This window comes from Struthio camelus, chromosome 24 (genome assembly GCF_040807025.1).
Source record: "Struthio camelus isolate bStrCam1 chromosome 24, bStrCam1.hap1, whole genome shotgun sequence".
NCBI classification, from domain to species: Eukaryota; Metazoa; Chordata; class Aves; order Struthioniformes; family Struthionidae; genus Struthio; species Struthio camelus.
In genome coordinates this window covers 2,988,117-3,005,731 of record NC_090965.1, presented here as the reverse complement: position 1 = coordinate 3,005,731, position 17,615 = coordinate 2,988,117, and the positions used below count along the sequence as shown (strand labels likewise).

The 17,615-nt window shown below is 46.7% G+C and overlaps 2 protein-coding genes across 3 annotated transcripts in view; both read right to left on the bottom strand.

The window, feature by feature from the left end:
* The window catches only part of IPO9 (importin 9), a 46,227-nt gene extending 45,777 nt beyond the window's left edge, over nt 1-450 (bottom strand). Inside the window, exon 1 of the mRNA XM_068918544.1 lies at nt 282-450. Coding sequence (XP_068774645.1) covers nt 282-450 — 169 coding nt within the window. The remainder of the gene's footprint in view (nt 1-281) is intronic.
* Nucleotides 451-4,024: 3,574 nt separating this feature from the next.
* Nucleotides 4,025-17,615, bottom strand: part of KDM5B (lysine demethylase 5B) — a 68,767-nt gene continuing 55,176 nt past the window's right edge. For both annotated transcript variants that reach the window (XM_068918078.1, XM_009667368.2), the window contains exons 24-27: nt 15,564-15,675; nt 14,004-14,158; nt 13,104-13,430; nt 4,025-12,328 (exon numbers count right to left, since the gene is read on the bottom strand). In XM_068918078.1, the coding sequence (XP_068774179.1) occupies nt 12,191-12,328; nt 13,104-13,430; nt 14,004-14,158; nt 15,564-15,675 (732 nt within the window). In that variant the 3' untranslated portion in view covers nt 4,025-12,190. The remainder of the gene's footprint in view (nt 12,329-13,103; nt 13,431-14,003; nt 14,159-15,563; nt 15,676-17,615) is intronic.

The following is a 17,615-nucleotide window of genomic DNA, read 5'->3' as shown; positions in this document are numbered from 1 at the left end:
CTCCCGGGGTATTTCTGCTTTCCCCGCGGGCAAGAAAGTTGAGGCTGGAAGTTTCGAGCGAGGTGCTCGGCGCTGGGCTCGAGCAGAGACGCCCGGTGCGCTCGGCCGCTGCGCTGCGAGGCGATGGCGGCGCCTCTCCGGGGCGGGCACGGCGAGGCGGCCCCTGCCCCGGGCCGGGCCGGGCCCCGCGCCGCCGGCCGCCCGCCCGCCCGCCCGCCGCGGGCCCTGAGGGGGAGGCGCCGCCACCCGCCCGCGCCCGGCCCGGCCCGGCCCACACTCACCCTCCGTCACCTCCAGCACCTTCACCTGCTCCTCGGCGGCGGCGCGCACCGCCTGCACCGGACACAGGATGCCGGTGAGCGTCTCCACCAGCGCTTCCTTCAGGCCCTGCGCCACCGGCCCCGGCCCGCCGCCGACCGCGCCGCCCGCCGCCGCCGCCGCGCCCGCCATGGCGCCCCCGCCCCCCGCCGGCCGCCGCCACCGCCGCCGGCCGCGCGCGGGCTACGGGCCGCCGCGCGCGCCAAACGCACGCACGCACGCACGCACGCACGCACGCCCCGCCCCCCGCCGCGCGGCGCCCTCGCCGCCGCCGCCGCCGACAGGGCCCCGCGGCCCGGCGGGAGAGGCGCCCCCGCGGCCGCCATGTCGCCCCCGCGGCCCGCAGCGCCCCCCGCCCGCCCGGCGGGGAACTGCGGCGACCGCGCGCCGAAATGGCGGCGGCCCCGGCCCGAGCCGGCCGGCGGGGCCGCAGCCCAGCGAGCCGCGCGGCCCGCGCAGCCCCGCGCCCGCCTGCGGCAGCGCCGCTTCTCGGCAGCTCGGCGGCGGCCGGCAGGAAGCGCCTCCGCGGAGGCGGCTGGTCCGGGGGCGCTGCCCGGGCTGAGGCCTCTGGAGCCGGCAGAGAGAAACGGGGCTGCAAAGGCCCCAGTTAGAGTCACGGCAAAAATTTGCTGCGGTGGTTGGCAACGGGGGGTCAGCACGAGTGCCGAGGGGGCCGCTCGCCCCCGCGGGCACCTCTGCTTCCACCCGCGCAGGGTGCCGCCAGCCCAGCGCTCGGCGCCCCGCCGGCCTCACCGGTGCCAGCGCTGCCCTTGGCCCAACGGGAGGCTTGTGATTTTTACAGAGCTCTTAAGCAGCCCTAAGAGATGGTTTAGCTCAAGCACAAGGAGGAGAAAGCTTGCCATGAAAAGCCGGGGCCATCTGCTAAGGGGCATAGAGGTAGCGTCCTACGCGCAAATACTTCAATTTGGCTTATAAACGCTGTAAATTCACATCTGCGGCTGCTTTTAAAAAGATGCCGCCAGTGCTGCCAAAGCGCCTGGCTGGCCTGGGAGCAGGCCCAGCGCTTGGTCTGGGCGCTGCAGCAGGGTGCAGGGCGGCAGGTTACAAGCGCGTGGCTCAGGTGGGTCTGAGCCGCGGCACAGCTGGGAGTTAATTTAAGCCTCCAGTTCTTGATTCATGTTCGGAGGTTTGAGCATCGCTGCACGTGATATTTGGAGGTAGCAAAAGAAAGCAGAGCGTTGAGGATAACTTCCTGACCCAGGTGGTGGAGGAGCCAACAAGGAGAGGTGCACTGCTAGACCTTGTACTAACGAACAAAGAAGGTCTAGTTGGAGAGGTGAAGGTTGGGGGCAGCCTTGGCTGCAGTGACCATGAGATGGTGGAGTTGAGGATCCTACGAGGAGGGAGCAGGGCAACGAGTAGGACGGCAATGCTGGACTTGAGGAGAGCTAACTTTGGCCTCTTCAGGGACCTACTTGGAGAACTCTCATGGGGTAGGGCCCCAGAAGGAAGGGAGGTCCAGGAGAGCTGGTTAATATTCAAGCATCACTTCCTCCAGGCTCAAGAGCAGTGCATCCCTCTGAGGAAGAAATCGAGCAAAGCGGGCAGGAGACCTGCATGGATGAGCAAGGAACTCCTGGCCAAACTCCAACAGAAGAAGGAAGTCCACAGAATGTGGAAAAGGGGACAGGCCACTTGGGAGGAATACAGGGACGTTGTCAGAGCGTGCAGGGATGCGGCAAGGAAGGCTAAGGCCCAGTTGGAATTAAATCTGGCAAGAGATGTCAAGGATAACAAGAAGGGGTTCTTCCAATACATCAATAGCAAAAGGAAGACTAGGGAAAACGTGGGCCCGCTGCTGAATGGGGCGGGTGCCCTAGTGACAAAGGATATAGAGAAGGCAGAGTTGCTGAATGCCTTCTTTGCTTCAGTCTTTACTGCTAAGGCCAGTCCTGAGGAATTCCAGACCTTGGAGATAAGGCAGAAGGTCTGGAGAAGGGAAGACTTTCCCTTGGTGGAGGAGGACTGGGTTAGAGATCATTTAGGCAAACTTGACATCCACAAATCCATGGTCCCTGATGGGATGCACCCACGAGTGCTGAGGGAGCTGGCGGATGTCATCGCTAGGCCACTCTCCATCACCTTGGAAAGGGCCTGGAGATCAGGGGAGGTGCCTGAGGCCTGGAAGAAAGCCAATGTCACGCCAGTCTTCCAAAAGGGCAAGAAGGAGGAGCCAGGAAACGACAGGCCTGTCAGCCTCCCCTCCATCCCTGGAAAGGTGATGGAACAGCTCATCCTGGAGGTCCTCACTAAGCATGTGGAAGACAAGAAGGTGATCAGGAGTAGTCAGCATGGATTCACCAAAGGGAAATCATGCTTGACCAACCTGATAGCCTTCTGTGATGGAATGACGGGCTGGGTAGAGGAGGGCAGAGCAGTGGATGTTGTCTCCCTGGTTTTCAGCAAGGCTTTGGACACTGTCTCCCATCACATCCTCCTAGGTAAGCTCAGGAAGTGTGGGTTGGATGAGTGGCCAGTGAGGTGGCTTGAGAACTGGCTGGATGGCTGAGCTCAGAGGGTTGTGGTCAGTGGTGCAGAGTCTACTAAGGAGAGTCTAGCTGCAGTGGAGGCCTGCAGCTAGCAGTGTCCCCCAGAGGTACTGGGGTACTGGGTCCAGTCTTGTTCAACATATTCATCGATGACCTGGAGGAAGGGACAGAGTGCATTCACAGCAAGTTTGCTGAGGATACTAAACTGGGGGGAGTGGCTGACACCCCAGAAGGCTGTGCTGCCTTTCAGAGGGACCTGGACAGGCTGGAGAGCTGAGCGGAGATGAACCTCCTGAAGTTCAACAAAGGCAAGTGCAGGGTCCTGCACCTAGGCAGGAATAACCCCATGCACCAGGACAGGCTGGGGATTGACCTGCTGGAAAGCAGCTCTGCAGAGAAGGACCTGGGAGTGCTGGGGGACAACAAGTTAAACATGAGGCAGCAGTGTGCCCTTGTGGCCAAGAAGGCCAATGGGATCCTGGGGTGGGTGCATTAGGCAGAGTGTTGCTAGCAGGTGGAGGGAGGTGATCCTCCCCTTCTCCTCAGCCCTGGGGAGGCCTCACCTGGAGTACTGTGTCCAATTCTGGGCTCCCCAGTACAAGAGAGACAGGGAGCTCCTGGAGAGAGTCCAGCAGAGGGCTACCAAGATGATGAGGGGACTGGGGCATCTCTCCTCTGAAGAAAGGCTGAGAGAGCTGGGCCTGTCGAGCCTGGAGAAGAGAAGACTGAGAGGCGAGCTCATCAATGTGTACAAGTATGTGAAGGGAGGGTGTCAAGAGGATGGGGCCAGCCTCTTCTCCGTGGTGCCCAGCAACAGGACAAGAGGCAATGGGCAGAAACTGAACCACAGGAAGTTCCATCTGAACACGGGGAAAAACTTCTTGACTGTGAGGGTGACAGAGCACTGGCACAGGTTGCCCAGAGAGGTAGTGGAGTCTCCTTCGCTGGAGATATTCAAAACCCGCCTGGATGTGATCCTGGGCAATGTGCTCTAGAGGACCCTGCTTGAGCAGGGGGGTTGGACTAGCTGATCTCCAGAGGTCCCTTCCAACCTTGGCCGTTCTGTGATTCTGTGAAAATGGGCAACCCTCATGCCTTACGAGGCAGGAGCAAGGCAGTTACCGATGGTCATGAACAGTGGGTAAAGCGAGAGCCGCGTGTGCACGGAAGAGGAAAGTGTGCTCTATTTCCATCTCTCCTTTTTTACAACTGTTTATTTAGGAAGTGTCAGCAATTTTACAAATCATTACAAGTACCAAAAAAAGCAATATGAACACATACAAAAACAGATTTCTCACTTGAGGGACATTATGTGGTGATAGAGGTGCATTTTGGCACGGTACTAGCAGGTCCCACTCTTCTTGGAGCACGGTACTCCTGGGGATGACTGTTTGGTCTTTATTCCTCTTCAGCAAAACCACAGTGAAACTGTTGACAGTGATCCATATATAAAAATAGCCCAATACAGTGGGTGAGTCTAGTAAGTGCTATAAAGAAGTCATGCTAACCCCGTGTTTGGTCTGGCTGTGATAGGCACTTGTAACTCCTTCCCTATAGGTCTCTTACAACTTAGACTCCCTCCAGCATGAGGGAATTTCTGTTTTGAGAGAAAATGTGTCATTATCCTGGTCACTCTGTCAGGGTTTTCTTTCTGCTGTAAAGCTACATGAGGGTTATCGAATGATCACCTGGCAATAAACACGCAACCATTAAGAATATTTGGTTATTAGTCTTTTCCTAGTGCTATTTAATAAATAAGCGTACCTTGCTATTTGTGCCCAAGTCCATGCTCCCGTAGAGACATACTTTCGCCATCCACCCATTACTCTTGTTGTGTGTTTTGCTGTATTCCGAGTCAGCTTTGCGGGCCTCCTCTGCACTGAAGTCCCTTCCACTGGGATAAATGTGTCCAGTGAAATTTTCCCCAGCAGTACATTTTGAAATGTTCTTGTCAAGAAAGCTGCAAGCAAATTCTGATATAAAGCATGCATATCAATTCTGGAATTCTAGAAAAAGTTTTCTACAAGTAGAAACGACAACTCAAAATACTACAGAAACACAAGCCTGGCTGTCCTGTCCTCTGTGTGTGGGCAGTGGTGTTTAGGACCTGCTTCCATTGTCCACAGCTCTCGCTTACAGTGGCTGGGCCTTAACTGCAACCGCGCCAGGCCCAGGTAGTTGCTCAGAGCGCGGTAGCTGCTCCAGAAGGTGACTCTTGACATTCGAAACAGGCGTTCAGTGGAGATTGCTTGACTCACTCTCCAGACGCTCCTCTCTCCTTAGACTAGATGTTTTCCAGACAGCTGCAGTTAGGTAAAATGATTCCACCACAACACCAAGTTAAAAACATCCCAGCGCCATGAAATTAGCTTTTACTTTCTAAAAGAGTTAGGAAAACTGGGTTGGCATCTTTCCGCCTAAACTAAACTGGGCCAGAGCACAGGCTCAGGCAATGCCCAGCACTGTTTCAGTCCCATGCCAAAAAGCGCTCTCCCAGGCAATAGCCAGCGAGTTGGGGACAGCAGAGATCATTCCCAATAAGCGATACAGGCAAGACTATTCTGGGTTGGTATTTTTGAGCAGACTTCTGCAATATGGCTACAAACCACGCCACAACAAACGCATTCACCAGCAGAGAAGAGACCCTGTCTCTTCTTAATTATAGGCACGACCATGATGTGCCCGTACACCCTTTGCCTCCCTGAGCTTCCACATTCCTTGCTAGGGCTAGAGACGGTGAGGAGATGAGGGATGACTTTTCTCTCTTGTGCTTCCAAATCCAAAATACTGCTTCTACTGGAGGACCAAATACATGTTTATGCAGGGTGTAGCTTTCACAAGCCCAGGGTAATCTAGTCATCTTGGGCCTGTCCTAATATTCTGGTTTAGTGGACTCCGTAGGTAAATTCCCACTGCACTAAAATCAATGATACAGTTCTAGGACTGTTTGACCAGACTTCCCTCTAGTACCCTTGTTGCTGTCTGGCTAACACTGTAACAAGTGACCGTCCATGTGTCTGTATAAAGTACTTATGATCATTTTTGTCCCTTCTTACTAACGAGAGCTGTGTTTCCTCTGTATTTCTATGATTTTGCAGAAAATGAGGATGCAGTTTGGGGATAGGAAGGGTATCCCCAAAGCATGGTTTATCTAGCCTGTGATCCTTCTTTTTGTCCAAGCCACTGTACAACCGCTCTGAATGCTCCAGCTTGTCCTTCCATTTGTACAAATAACATTTGTTTGAATCTTCCAGGCTTTTTCAGGTTTGAAGTCCCACCTGTTTGGTACGTTGCATGATCTCTTCACGCACAGTATCTGCGTACATACTTCCTCCAAAGCTAGCAAATGTAGAGCTCACATTTCAAGTGCCATATTATTTTGCTTCAAAGCTAAAAGTGTTCTTCCACTTATCTTTTCTTTAGACGTGCTTTAGGGATATTAAGTTCATTCTCTGCAAAAGATTATAGTCTTAGCGTGAAAAGATATTTTACAACGAACTCATTTCTTCCTGTGTTTCAGTTCATGGTTAGCACAGGGGAAGCCTTTGAGCTCCCCTGTGGACCTGCACTACAGAGGACCCCCATGGAAAGATGCACAGCTGATATGGGACTGGTGTAACGAGCAAAAATCCTCCAAAAGAAGTAAGGGCTAACACAAGGGGCAGAGACAGCATCAGCCTGAATGAGGAGGATGAGACATTACATGATACATAGGCACACTGGCATGTTTGGTGGGGGGGGAGCGCGCTCCAGCGTCTCCAGTACGCCAAGGAAATCTACGCCTGGCCAGTCCCCAGCTGGATTAAGATTTAACTTCAAGCAGCAACAAGAACATGAAACCCCAAATGCCCAACAGATACTGAAGCAGCCTACGCGCTCTACAAACATTCTACAACACTGTTTTATCCTTAATAAACCCTGTGTGATGGAGAGCTCATCAAGCTAACTGCATATGCTGTAGACAGGGAGCTACCATTTTTACTGCATTTTACAAAATAGATGTTTGTAAGTTTTTAGATGCCTAGTTCTCATAGATTCAGGAGCTGAGCCCCCACGCTGTTAAAAATCTGACCCGGTATTGCAATTCAAAACTCAAGGACCTTTAAAAACATTACTGCAAGTAGTAGGTTTGACAAACATTTCAGAACTTGGAAAATTTGAGATACGTCAGGTGCTTTCATATACAGATGACGCTGCACTTTTTTTTTTTTTTATTTGGGGGTATGTCAATGTTTCTTTCCAACCATATTTAAGCAAACATTCCTCGCTTCACTTTGAATTTTGGAACCAGAAGCGTATCTCGTACTCCTTTGTTTTCTTCATAAAACATCTGCTTGTTCTACCCAAGTTCTTTTTACTGGAACCCACTGATGCTCATGTTCCATTTTTGTTTGTCTCACATAGAAGCTATATGTTCAACCTCGGGGATTATTAACCTAGTGTGACTGCTTTATCTCCTGTTCTACATCTAGTTTTTATTCTCTTCTTGGTGTGGGACTGTCGCCTCCAAAGACTGATGTATTTACATCCTAGAGGACAACTCTCTAAACGTGGCTTTTTCATTTCTCCTGAACATAGGATAAAGCTATTTTTCAGGGCTGTACCTCAACCCTTCTCTTGGAAAATTATATTTATTTCCAGATCACAGGACTGAAGAGTCATCTCGACTTCTTAATTTTGCTTCCAGGTAGCTGCTTCCTCCCTGTATGTTCTGGAGACATTCCCTGCCTGAAACATGTGAAAAGTGTGTTCCTGTCCTACATACACATCTCTCCTGCTGGCAGAAACAGCAACTGCAACATTTGTTGTTGCTCTTGTTCTTCGCTGATCTTTTGTCTGCCCTGCCAGGAAACTGGCCTACAGCTGAAGTCCCTCACTGTAACTCCCTTTTCCCTGAAATACGCTAATATTTGAACAATGCTCCATGCATCACAGTCAGCTGTAATAGAAAACAGTTTTTGTGTCATTCTGCAAAATTAACTGCATTTATTTCATTGTTAATATGAATATATATGCATTTAATCAGTATTAGACCCGCTTATCCCCATCCTTGGGATGGAGTAACAAATCACTGCGATGCACAAAGGAGATATTTCGGTTGTTTTTTCCTTAGTGACATTTAACGTGCAAACACATGACTCCACAGCTGTAAAGGGAACATTCCCCTCCCTGAATGAATTCCATTTATATCCCCTAGTTTCAACTGGAATATGAAATATCGGGGATTCATGTATTGTTTATAAGAAATTATGTCCTTTTCTGTATCTGGAACTCATTTTAACCACTAAATATTTGTACCTTTCCTGTCTTCCCCACCCCAAAGAAGCATTTTCAGCATGGACCATCACCCAGAAGATGCTGGGAAAGGGAAGGACTGGATTATTTTGTTGTTTATTTTAAGACAGGAAGGAATTTGCACCAAATCCTTGGCATGCTCTTTTCCCCAATATGCTTTGTTCCACAGATTTCCATCTTTGCTAGTGGCCAGTAAGGCTAACCACTGGTCACGCCAATAGCTAAATTCCAACAATGTTTGCTGCCTGTGGAAAATAAATAATGTGTATGCAATTATCTGCGTGGAGAAACCAGATGGTGCGTTAGGTAGTAGAAGGGAAGAGTTTGAAGGAAACCAGCTCCACTTCTGACACCTTCATTTAGGAAGCATTGACGTATGACAACTGTCCTAAAATCTGTTTTGTCACCTTCAGAAGCAGCATTCTGCAAAGATCTAAGGCTGCAGATCCATGCCTATACCCAGCCGCTGCCATGAATCTAGGTATGCAGTGACCAGTTTGGTTACCATTGATTCCAAGCTTCCTTCAAAACTGCCTGTCTTCTGAAGATAGCAAAGCCAGCTCTGGTACTTTAGCCTAGAGGGCCAGGGCCAAAGACCTGCCCCACAGATGGTTCTTCTTTCAGTGCTAGAAAGTCCAATTCAAACAATTTAGGAACCTTGCAACCAGGTCCTGGAACTGGGCACCAATGCCTTCAGTGCCATGGTCTTCATTTTAAATACGTGGAGCCAAACGCTCGCCTCTCCTTGAGGTCAAGTATCTTACTGGCATCGTGTTTGAAGGACCTTGTGACCAAAACAGTGTGATACAACAGGGCATGTGTTAGCCTGTTCTGGTACTCTTCATGTGGCATGAAAAAATGCACATGGAGCAGCACGATGGATACGACCCCAGCTTCTGAAGAATGGAACAGGAAGCCTTTAAATAAAGTCCTATTTTTCTGCCTCAAATTCGCATTTTTGTCCCATCTATTTTATGGTTAAACTCCTCTACAAGCCATAACCTAGGCTATGGTGAATCACTATTCTTATTAAAATATTAGGACCTGAGGGAGCCAAGGAGATTCATGTATCTAGTTGCTTCATTCTAAAAAGCAAAGGGAGCAGAGCAGCGTGGGGAGATCCTTTCTTTTTTTGTTTTGGTTTATCCTCAGGAATTTTAGAACAGGCAAGAGGAGGGGTGACAGGGACAGCTGATAGCCCCGAAGAGGCCCTGCTGCTGCAAGCGCTCTGCCATGACTGGCATCTCCGCTGAGGAGGGACACGCAAAGGACACTCAAAAGAAGAGCCCACCTCGAAGGAAAAAGCCAATCTCTTACTCGTTTAGTTCAACACAGTCAAAAAATGACCTAATCAAGTTTTAAGCATCCACATGGGGAAGTGGCCTTGCGGCACAGGAGGCGCTACTACTTCCACAGTAACTTCCAGCCACCAGTTCTTGGGGAGGCAAGAATCCCACGCCTGAATTCTACCAGGAAGTAAGATGCCAGTCTTTAAGAATATACCCTATATATTGGCACAGGTTACCCAGGGACTAAGTTTTCCATTCCTTGAAAATTTTAAAGAAAAGATGTAGTAACTTACAAAACATTACACTGTAATTCTACCACACGTTAATCTTGACGAAGAATTATGCAGTCAGGATCGCGAAGGTTTCCTTTGCCTCAAAAGCCCAAAAGACCTCACAGCTTTCCCTTGGTCCTATGGTGAATCATAATCCTAAAATGAACTGCAGCATATTTGCTCTAACACTTTTTGGTAAACAGGCATTTCTTCAACAGAAATAAAAGGAATACCGTGAGAGAAAATTTTGTAAAATTTTCAGCTACATCAGAACACTGTGAAAACTCTTTTTTAACTTTGTTCATTTGCCCCCTTTGAAAGGCAGATATTACCGATCAGTTTTTTTCCACAGCTTGGACTGTTACCTTAGTGTTGCACAAAGACTCCATCCAACCAAGATCACATAACATCCTTTTGGTATTTACAGTAAATAATACAGAGAAGTTCTAATATGAAAGCATGTGCACATTTAACTAATTTAACGTTGTAACTGTGGTCATGTTGTCTTCCCCCCTCCCCCCCACCATTCATTTCAGACAAATCATCTATGCTTGGCTGAAGATGCTCTCTACAGTTAGTTAAAAATCAACATGAGACTTAAAAAGCCTAAGAAGCACTCAAAAACCCTGAAAAATCTAATTCTTACACAGTTCTTATTCCACACAGAGTTCCACCACTTGTCACTATCAGCCATATACTGCACGAAGGCTTTGCAGTATACCCAGAAAGTCAATTGATCTGCATGCTTCCGGCTCATGGAAAAGATCCAAAATTGGCAGAGATAAAATTACTAGCAATTTCCCTTTTGATCAGGAACTGAGGGAACACCAGAACTGCCACGTTTTTGGTGATGACAGGACATCATAAGGAGAACGCTCTCTCCGATACAAAAATCTCCCATCTTCTACTGCTTTAGATGTTATGTCTTTGGTAGGCAATGGAGGGCCACATCATTGGCACCAGTCCACTTTAAAAGAAGTGATTATATTCTGTGTATTTACAGTGTAGCCCATGTTGAAAGAAAGAAATAACCACTTCTCCTCAAAGGTCTAGTCCCTCTCTGATACAGAACCGCTGCTGCTCTTTTCCTGTGCTCCCAACTCCTCTGCTGACACACTGCTTTTGTCCATTTCTTGTGCCTATTCTCTTCCTCTGGGCACCACTGAGCACCCAGACATGAACCATTTGGCTATTTTATTCCCTTCCCCTCAGGACATTCTCATTTTACTGCCATCAGCTGCACCCCCACTTCTTCCCTCCTTGCTTATGGTCCCTAAGTGCAGTCTTTGATAGAATCATAACCTCTCTAGAGATTTCCTCATTCCTCAGGCTCTTAGCTGAATGCAAGCAAAAACAGCTGAAAGGAAGCTGCATGTGGCCAGGCAGCGCTCCGTGGACCACTAGCAGGTGCTCTGCTGAACGAGCTGGTGGAAAGTCCTTCCTTTAGAGGTCAACTGGAAAAAGCTGACAAAAGCAGCTGCCGCACACTTTCCCCTCCCAGGTGAGTTTCCCCAAAACACAAATCCTAGTTTTGACCCTTTATTACCCAATCTGTAAATAATTTCAATTTAGCAAAAGCTTTGAAGAAGACTTTAAAAAGTACTTTTGGTGTGAGTAAGATTTTGATCTGCTTTCTCCTCCCAAACCTGAATATGAGTAAGGTAAGCAAATATCATGGCTTTTGCCTTTAGGGATTTTTTTTTTTTTTTTAAAGAGGGATTTCTCTTGAGTATGAGAATCCATCAATGCAATCAAGAGGGAAATGAAACTGCATTTTGAGCTCTCTAAAAACACCAACATTTAATTTTATAACATAACCAGGGGTTTATTCCACAATATAAACTGCAACATTTGATACAAGCTACCCAAAAAAGGAGAAAGCCAAAATACAGCTGTGGCAATTACTTTACAGAGCTTTTTCTGTCTTCTACATCACCGGGCCATCAGTGACACTAGGATCTAACATTTGCTTTCTGTACATCAACCAATGCTAAAAGCAACACGCTGTTCAGAATTGTCATTCCAGTCACTGAAACCAGACATAGAAGTTATTGCTCAGATAAATAAACCTAGTCTACAAAAAAACAAAGTGGAAAAAAACTAAAGTCTCCAAAGAGTTAACAGAGTAAACAGGGATTTCCTCAAAAGAGGATTTATTGGAAAATTCATGGTGCAGTTTTTTTTGCACCTAAACCAAGCTGAATTAAATATGCCGGTAAATCCCAGAGAGGTAATTTAATGCTGTACAATAAAAGGTGCATGTTTCAAATGCCTTCCAAATTGGTGGAAACCCCTGCTAAACAGTCAGCATTTCAAACCTCAACAACCACAAACAGATCAAGGGAAAATACAAAAGTGTCAAAAATTATTCTGAGTTCTGGAAAATGATCCCATGAGGATAGAAGTAGCACCATTTTCAGTCTGGCTCTTAAGCCAGCCCCTGTGGCTTTACGGAGAAACTCTGATAACCTTCTTTACTCAAGTCCTGAATGTTTTATGGGGGGCTTTACTTCCGATATTGAGAGTCCTTCCCAGTGCAGCTGATGCAGATGTAGTCTTCTTTCTCTGCCATTTCCGGAGAGATGCCCACACACACCTGGTGGAACCACTGGTTGCAGCTGCCATCGCACTGGACCCAATCCACCTAATTATTAAGAACAGACACACTGGTGTTCAGAGAAGGGCCAAACAAATAAATGCAGCTTTTATTAGTTATTCTGGGGCTTTTAATCTATTTAAATGAGCAGGTCTTGTCCCATTCTACAACTGACTAATGCTGGATATTCACCTTATGCTCACCGTCCTCTGGACTCCTGCTACCCAGGTCCTCGAAAGTTGAGAGAAGGGCACACTTCCCTCATTCCTCCTGTTGCTTCCCCACCTATAGCAAGATTATGGATGGCAACTTCACTATGAAGTTCTCAGTTGCACTGAAGTGCTAAGAAGCACTTCTCAGTTGTCTGGAGATGTCCTTCTTTTTCATTTTTCAGTACGGAATGACCTGTGCAAGGCTCCAAGACAGTGTGCCTATCCATACAAAGGTCAGGATCCACAAAGTCTAACTACACCCATGTTTGGAGAGCAGAGATGAATGAATATGCCAACTGCTCAACCCCACCTCCTCCAATTCCATGCAGATCTTTTGATGTCCACCTGCCTTCCTCATTCCCAGCTGAAAAGCTGCTCTGGGAGAAAGCGGGAAGGTTCGTCCCTAAAGGTGTGCTAACAACAGCAGACGCTGTCTCTGTGCCTGCCAGAGGGGGCTGAGGTAGGTCATTCTGCTGCACAACCACCTTGGATCTCTCAAGTGCCTCGCACTCTCTTTGTAAGCAGTACTTCTGCAGTGAAGCAATTTCAGTGCAGTTGAGTCCCCGAGATCCCAGCATTCAGTACACCACAATGGCTTTGCCTCTACTAACCTCATCTCCCTCAGGCTGGAGACAGTTTACAGCAGGGCAGATGGCATCTTCATCCTCGGAGTCCTCCTGCTCAGAGAATGACATATCTGAAGGAAACAAGTGGCTTTCACTGGAACGCTGCATCTCAAAAAGACGCTCCCGCTCTCTCTCCAGTCTGTTATTGCAGAGATCTTTTGAGTGACTCAGTTTCAGTTTCTTCTTTTTTGGTGTTCTCATTTGTTTTACCCTTGCTCTCTTCTCATCACAGAAGCTCTCTCTTTCAAAACGCCTTTTTAGTTTTCTCTCCATGTAACTAATTCCATCCTTTTTCCCTCGGCAGCACTCATTCTATTGGAAAGATATTATGGCAAAATTGTAATTATAAGTACACAAGTACAAAATCCTAAGTACACAACTAACACTTATTGTACTCTATTATTCTTTGGCTTGCCTTCTCCTTCCACATCCCACTTATGATAGAAAGGCAGCAGCATCCTCCGTCAAGCATTTTGCACTTATACCTAACACTAAAAGCCAAGTATAGGGTCACATTCAAATGACAGAAATGTATAGAGTAAAGAGTCCCATTTCCTGTCTCTGAGTCCGTTGCTTCAGAGGCAGCTTTCTAGGAAAGCCTCTTACTTGCAGGACAGGCTTCATTGTTCAAATCAGAACAGATGTATTTAAATACAGAGGATGATGACAAAAAGCAGATTCAAGTTGCAGAAGTGCATTCAATCACAAGTGATACTCACTAATTTATAACAAATTCTTTAAATTATCAACTTCTTATCCTCTTCTGAACAAGGAAGATTGATTTGCATGGAAGTACAGACACATGCACAAACCTAAGCTTACGGGTTCAGGCAGAGCCTCTACTCAAAAGTGACCCCAATCTCATCGCCACTGCCAGACACTTGCCTTTTCATTTGCTGGGCCAACTGATGACCTCTGCTCTGTTTGCAGAACAGGGCTTTGCTTTGTGAATAGGATCTGGTACAGCTCCTGTATTTCAGGCAGAGAAACCTGTAGCAGCTGGGCTTCCATCATCAACTCATCCAGCTCTGTGCTAATGACTATCATGAGAGAGAGGGAGAGAGAGGAAAAGGAATTCTTCAATGTCAGCACTGATGAGAGCTGCACAGATAATGAAAATTCTTCCGTGGTAGCACATAAGAAAAAGCTGTGAAAGACTTTATTTGTTCTACAACTGTACAAATTAACTCTTATCTGTTCACTCTTCACTGCTCATTTTTAAAAATAAGGTTAAAAAGAAAGATAAAGGCTTGCACAGAAGTAGGTAAACGGCAAAGAAAAGTGTGCTGAGTAATGCCCCCCTCACCACATAACAAGTGGATGAGTGAGCACACTGTGTGGAATCCGTAAGTGAAGCCAAGAGATGAGCAGAGAAAAAGGAGAGCTGAGAGGATGAGTGTTAAAACCAGTTCCTGCTGTACAGTCACCACCTACTACTAATGTCAAGCTTTCATAGCTTTTACAATAGGATTTTGAAATAGACAGGCATTGCTACAGTAGGTCAAAATCATTGTGTAAATCATAGCTTTTTAACATAGTATTCAGTACAACTCAAATACAGCCTGTAAGCTAAATATGGTACTAGAAAGCATTGCCTTATTTGATTTTAATCATAACTTCAAACTGAAGTAAATGACTTGTGCAATATTAATACTGACTCAAAAACAGGAAGATAGGGCTAGACCTAGGTCCTTGGAGCAGCAGCAGTCTGTATCAAGAGGAAAGAAATGATAAATAGCTTCTTACACTCCTGAAATGATACCATTTGTAGCATGTCTCTGTTAGTCTGATATACGCAAATTCTGAGCTAGAAAGCACGGAGAATGTACTGCTGAGTAATCGGGACTCACTCCACCAGTAGCCACAGCAGCTAAGAAAACGCTCAAGTCTCTGTGACCCGGACAGTTGTTCTGTAAGCAAAACTTATGTGAAATAGTGTCCTATGCACTAGGATCCTGTTGCCTCCAACACTACTTCCCTGTGTTATTCTTACCCAGCTCCTACAAATTCAATACTTTCTCCCCTCCCCTCTCCCATCTGTTTTCCTCTCCCATATCTCCCGTTTGGCTCGCCACGGTCCAGCGTGTGCTGCGCACATGAAAAGCGGCAAGCTCATTGTTCTATCCTGGAACGGATGAGGGCTGAATAATTACCAATTTTCTCTCAGTTGTAGCACTGCTTTGTTATCTCTTCTCCAACTTTGCCACATCTTTTCATTACAGATATAGGAACTTGGTATGTTTGAGAAATTTACCCCTCTGTCAAAATTGGACATTAAGTTCCAAAGCTGCTGAGGGGATGGAGAAGCAGTCGGACACACTACATAGCCACATGCTTCCTTTCCTTAGCAGACCTAGCCGAGACTGGAGGACAAGACAGCACCTCCTGTTAACCAGCACATCCCCCCACGCCAAAGACAGAAAAATCAAGTGGAAGATTACAAACCATGAAGGGGGATGCAGTGCTGTCCTGTAGAAAAAGAAGAATGTAAGTATATGGTTCTATTATCCCAGTCACGAGGCATGGAGAAAGACATAGCTCCAATTGTCTGGGAAACCTAGAAAAAAATAAAACATAATGCATAGTTTTTTTCACTCCATATTTCATTTAAAAATGTCAAACAGCTGCAATAGAATCAGAACTCATTTCTCACAGAACTGCTTAAACTTCTGTTATGGTAATGCATTCACTCTAATCCACATACGTCCTTTCATCCTAAACCTGGAAATAAGCAATAGCAACCTTACGGCCAAAATTCTTAGCTGTGAATCGTGGTTTCCACAAACACCAGAAACTAGACCTTGTGCATGCAGCAGCATCTTCTAGCAACGAGCAGCAGCTTGTTCAGATGAGAACAGGCTTATAGAGTACAGTAGAGACAACACATAGTCACTTTATTTATTTGTGGAAGCATGATCTTCGGCTCTAGAACTGACCCAGTGTAGAGTCTACAGTTTCCTCCTTTTGTTTTGTACGACGACAAAGTGATTTCTCACACCAAATGATCTGTCTTGATCTGACGACACACCAAACTGTTTTGAAGCGCATTTTGTTAGATCAGCACGCACAGAAGACATGCCAACGGTGAAACGTGCATTCATTTGTGCAAAGGCTACTAGTGCAAGATAGCAAATGCCAGTTTTGGACTCAAAAAGCATCAGAAAGGCACTTTTGAAACATAAGACAGAGTCAGATGAATTACTCCAGCTGCAGCATATCCATATAATGCCTGTCATCAGCTACTTGTTTCCACATGCTATCCTTACTTTCTTCCCCCCTGCTAGAAATTATCAACACCTTCATTCCAATCCACTTCTGTCAAGTGGTTCAGGTAATCTCTTCAATCAGGTTAGTCTCTAAACCAGCAGAGCTGAGTTGGTGATAATTCCCCATAGAAGGGAGGGAATGAGTAACTGGAGGTAGACTGCATAGTGGGTAACCGTTTAACCCCAATCTGCTGTATTCAGAATAGCTCAATCTAAATAAGCTTAGCTATAGTAGGTGCCTATTCTAAGGTCAATGGCAGCTGGTCCCTAAATTCCTGAACTACTTGTCAAAATCTCACCATATGCTTTTCAAAATATTGTCTATCTCAATACTGAAGTGTCTGGGCCCCTTTCAAGATCTGGCTTTCATCAATTGCTCACAGCTGTTCTTCAACTGAATTTTTCAAACTCAGCTAAATGCTCCCCATCTTCACTTCGCCTACTGCCAAAGCAGCCCAACTCCAGTGGTTACTGTTATGAGTTTCTCTGGGGGAATGAGAGATTGAATTACTCTGGATAACAAGAAAAACATGACTGCTGCAGGACATGAGAGTGATGCTGAGACACTCGATTCACAGGACAAAAAAAAAGCCCGAGTCCACCTAGACTTCAGTTCTGGCTCAGAGCCTTTACTGAGCTGCCTCCAGCAGGGTATCTCTGAACTGCCCTCAGTATTACTGGCTCCAGGAAGGCTTATTAGCTCAGGCCCAGTGAGGGACCCAAGCTGACTCATGCAGTCATCACTGAGCTTCCCAAGAACTTCTCAATTGGGAACTGTGGTCACAAGGATATTTGAACTGCTACAGTTACCTTGATTTAGCAGGTTTTACTAATATGAGCTCCTGACCACATAAAACAGTTATAGACCACACAAAAGAGTTATACTGCTTTTAGCTCTCAGGAGTTACAGTTGCATTTGTGTGGTACCATGCTGATAGATCTATGCTATCCCTGCACAAAATAAGGGTTTTTTTTTGTCTCTAGATCAACAGCACAGTTAATTCACAAAGTGAATAAGCTGCTCAGTTATAACAGACTGCTTAAGTTATCTATACTGTATTTAGCTTTGAAGCTTATTGTTTCTATTTTTGACCCAAACATCAGCTTATATGTGCAAAGTCTTATCCAGTTTTTTCAAGTATACTAGTCGGTCTAGTAAAAAGATACTTCCAAACCTAAATCATCTGAGACATTCTCTTAGGTACCTAAATACAGATTTGAATTTCTAAAA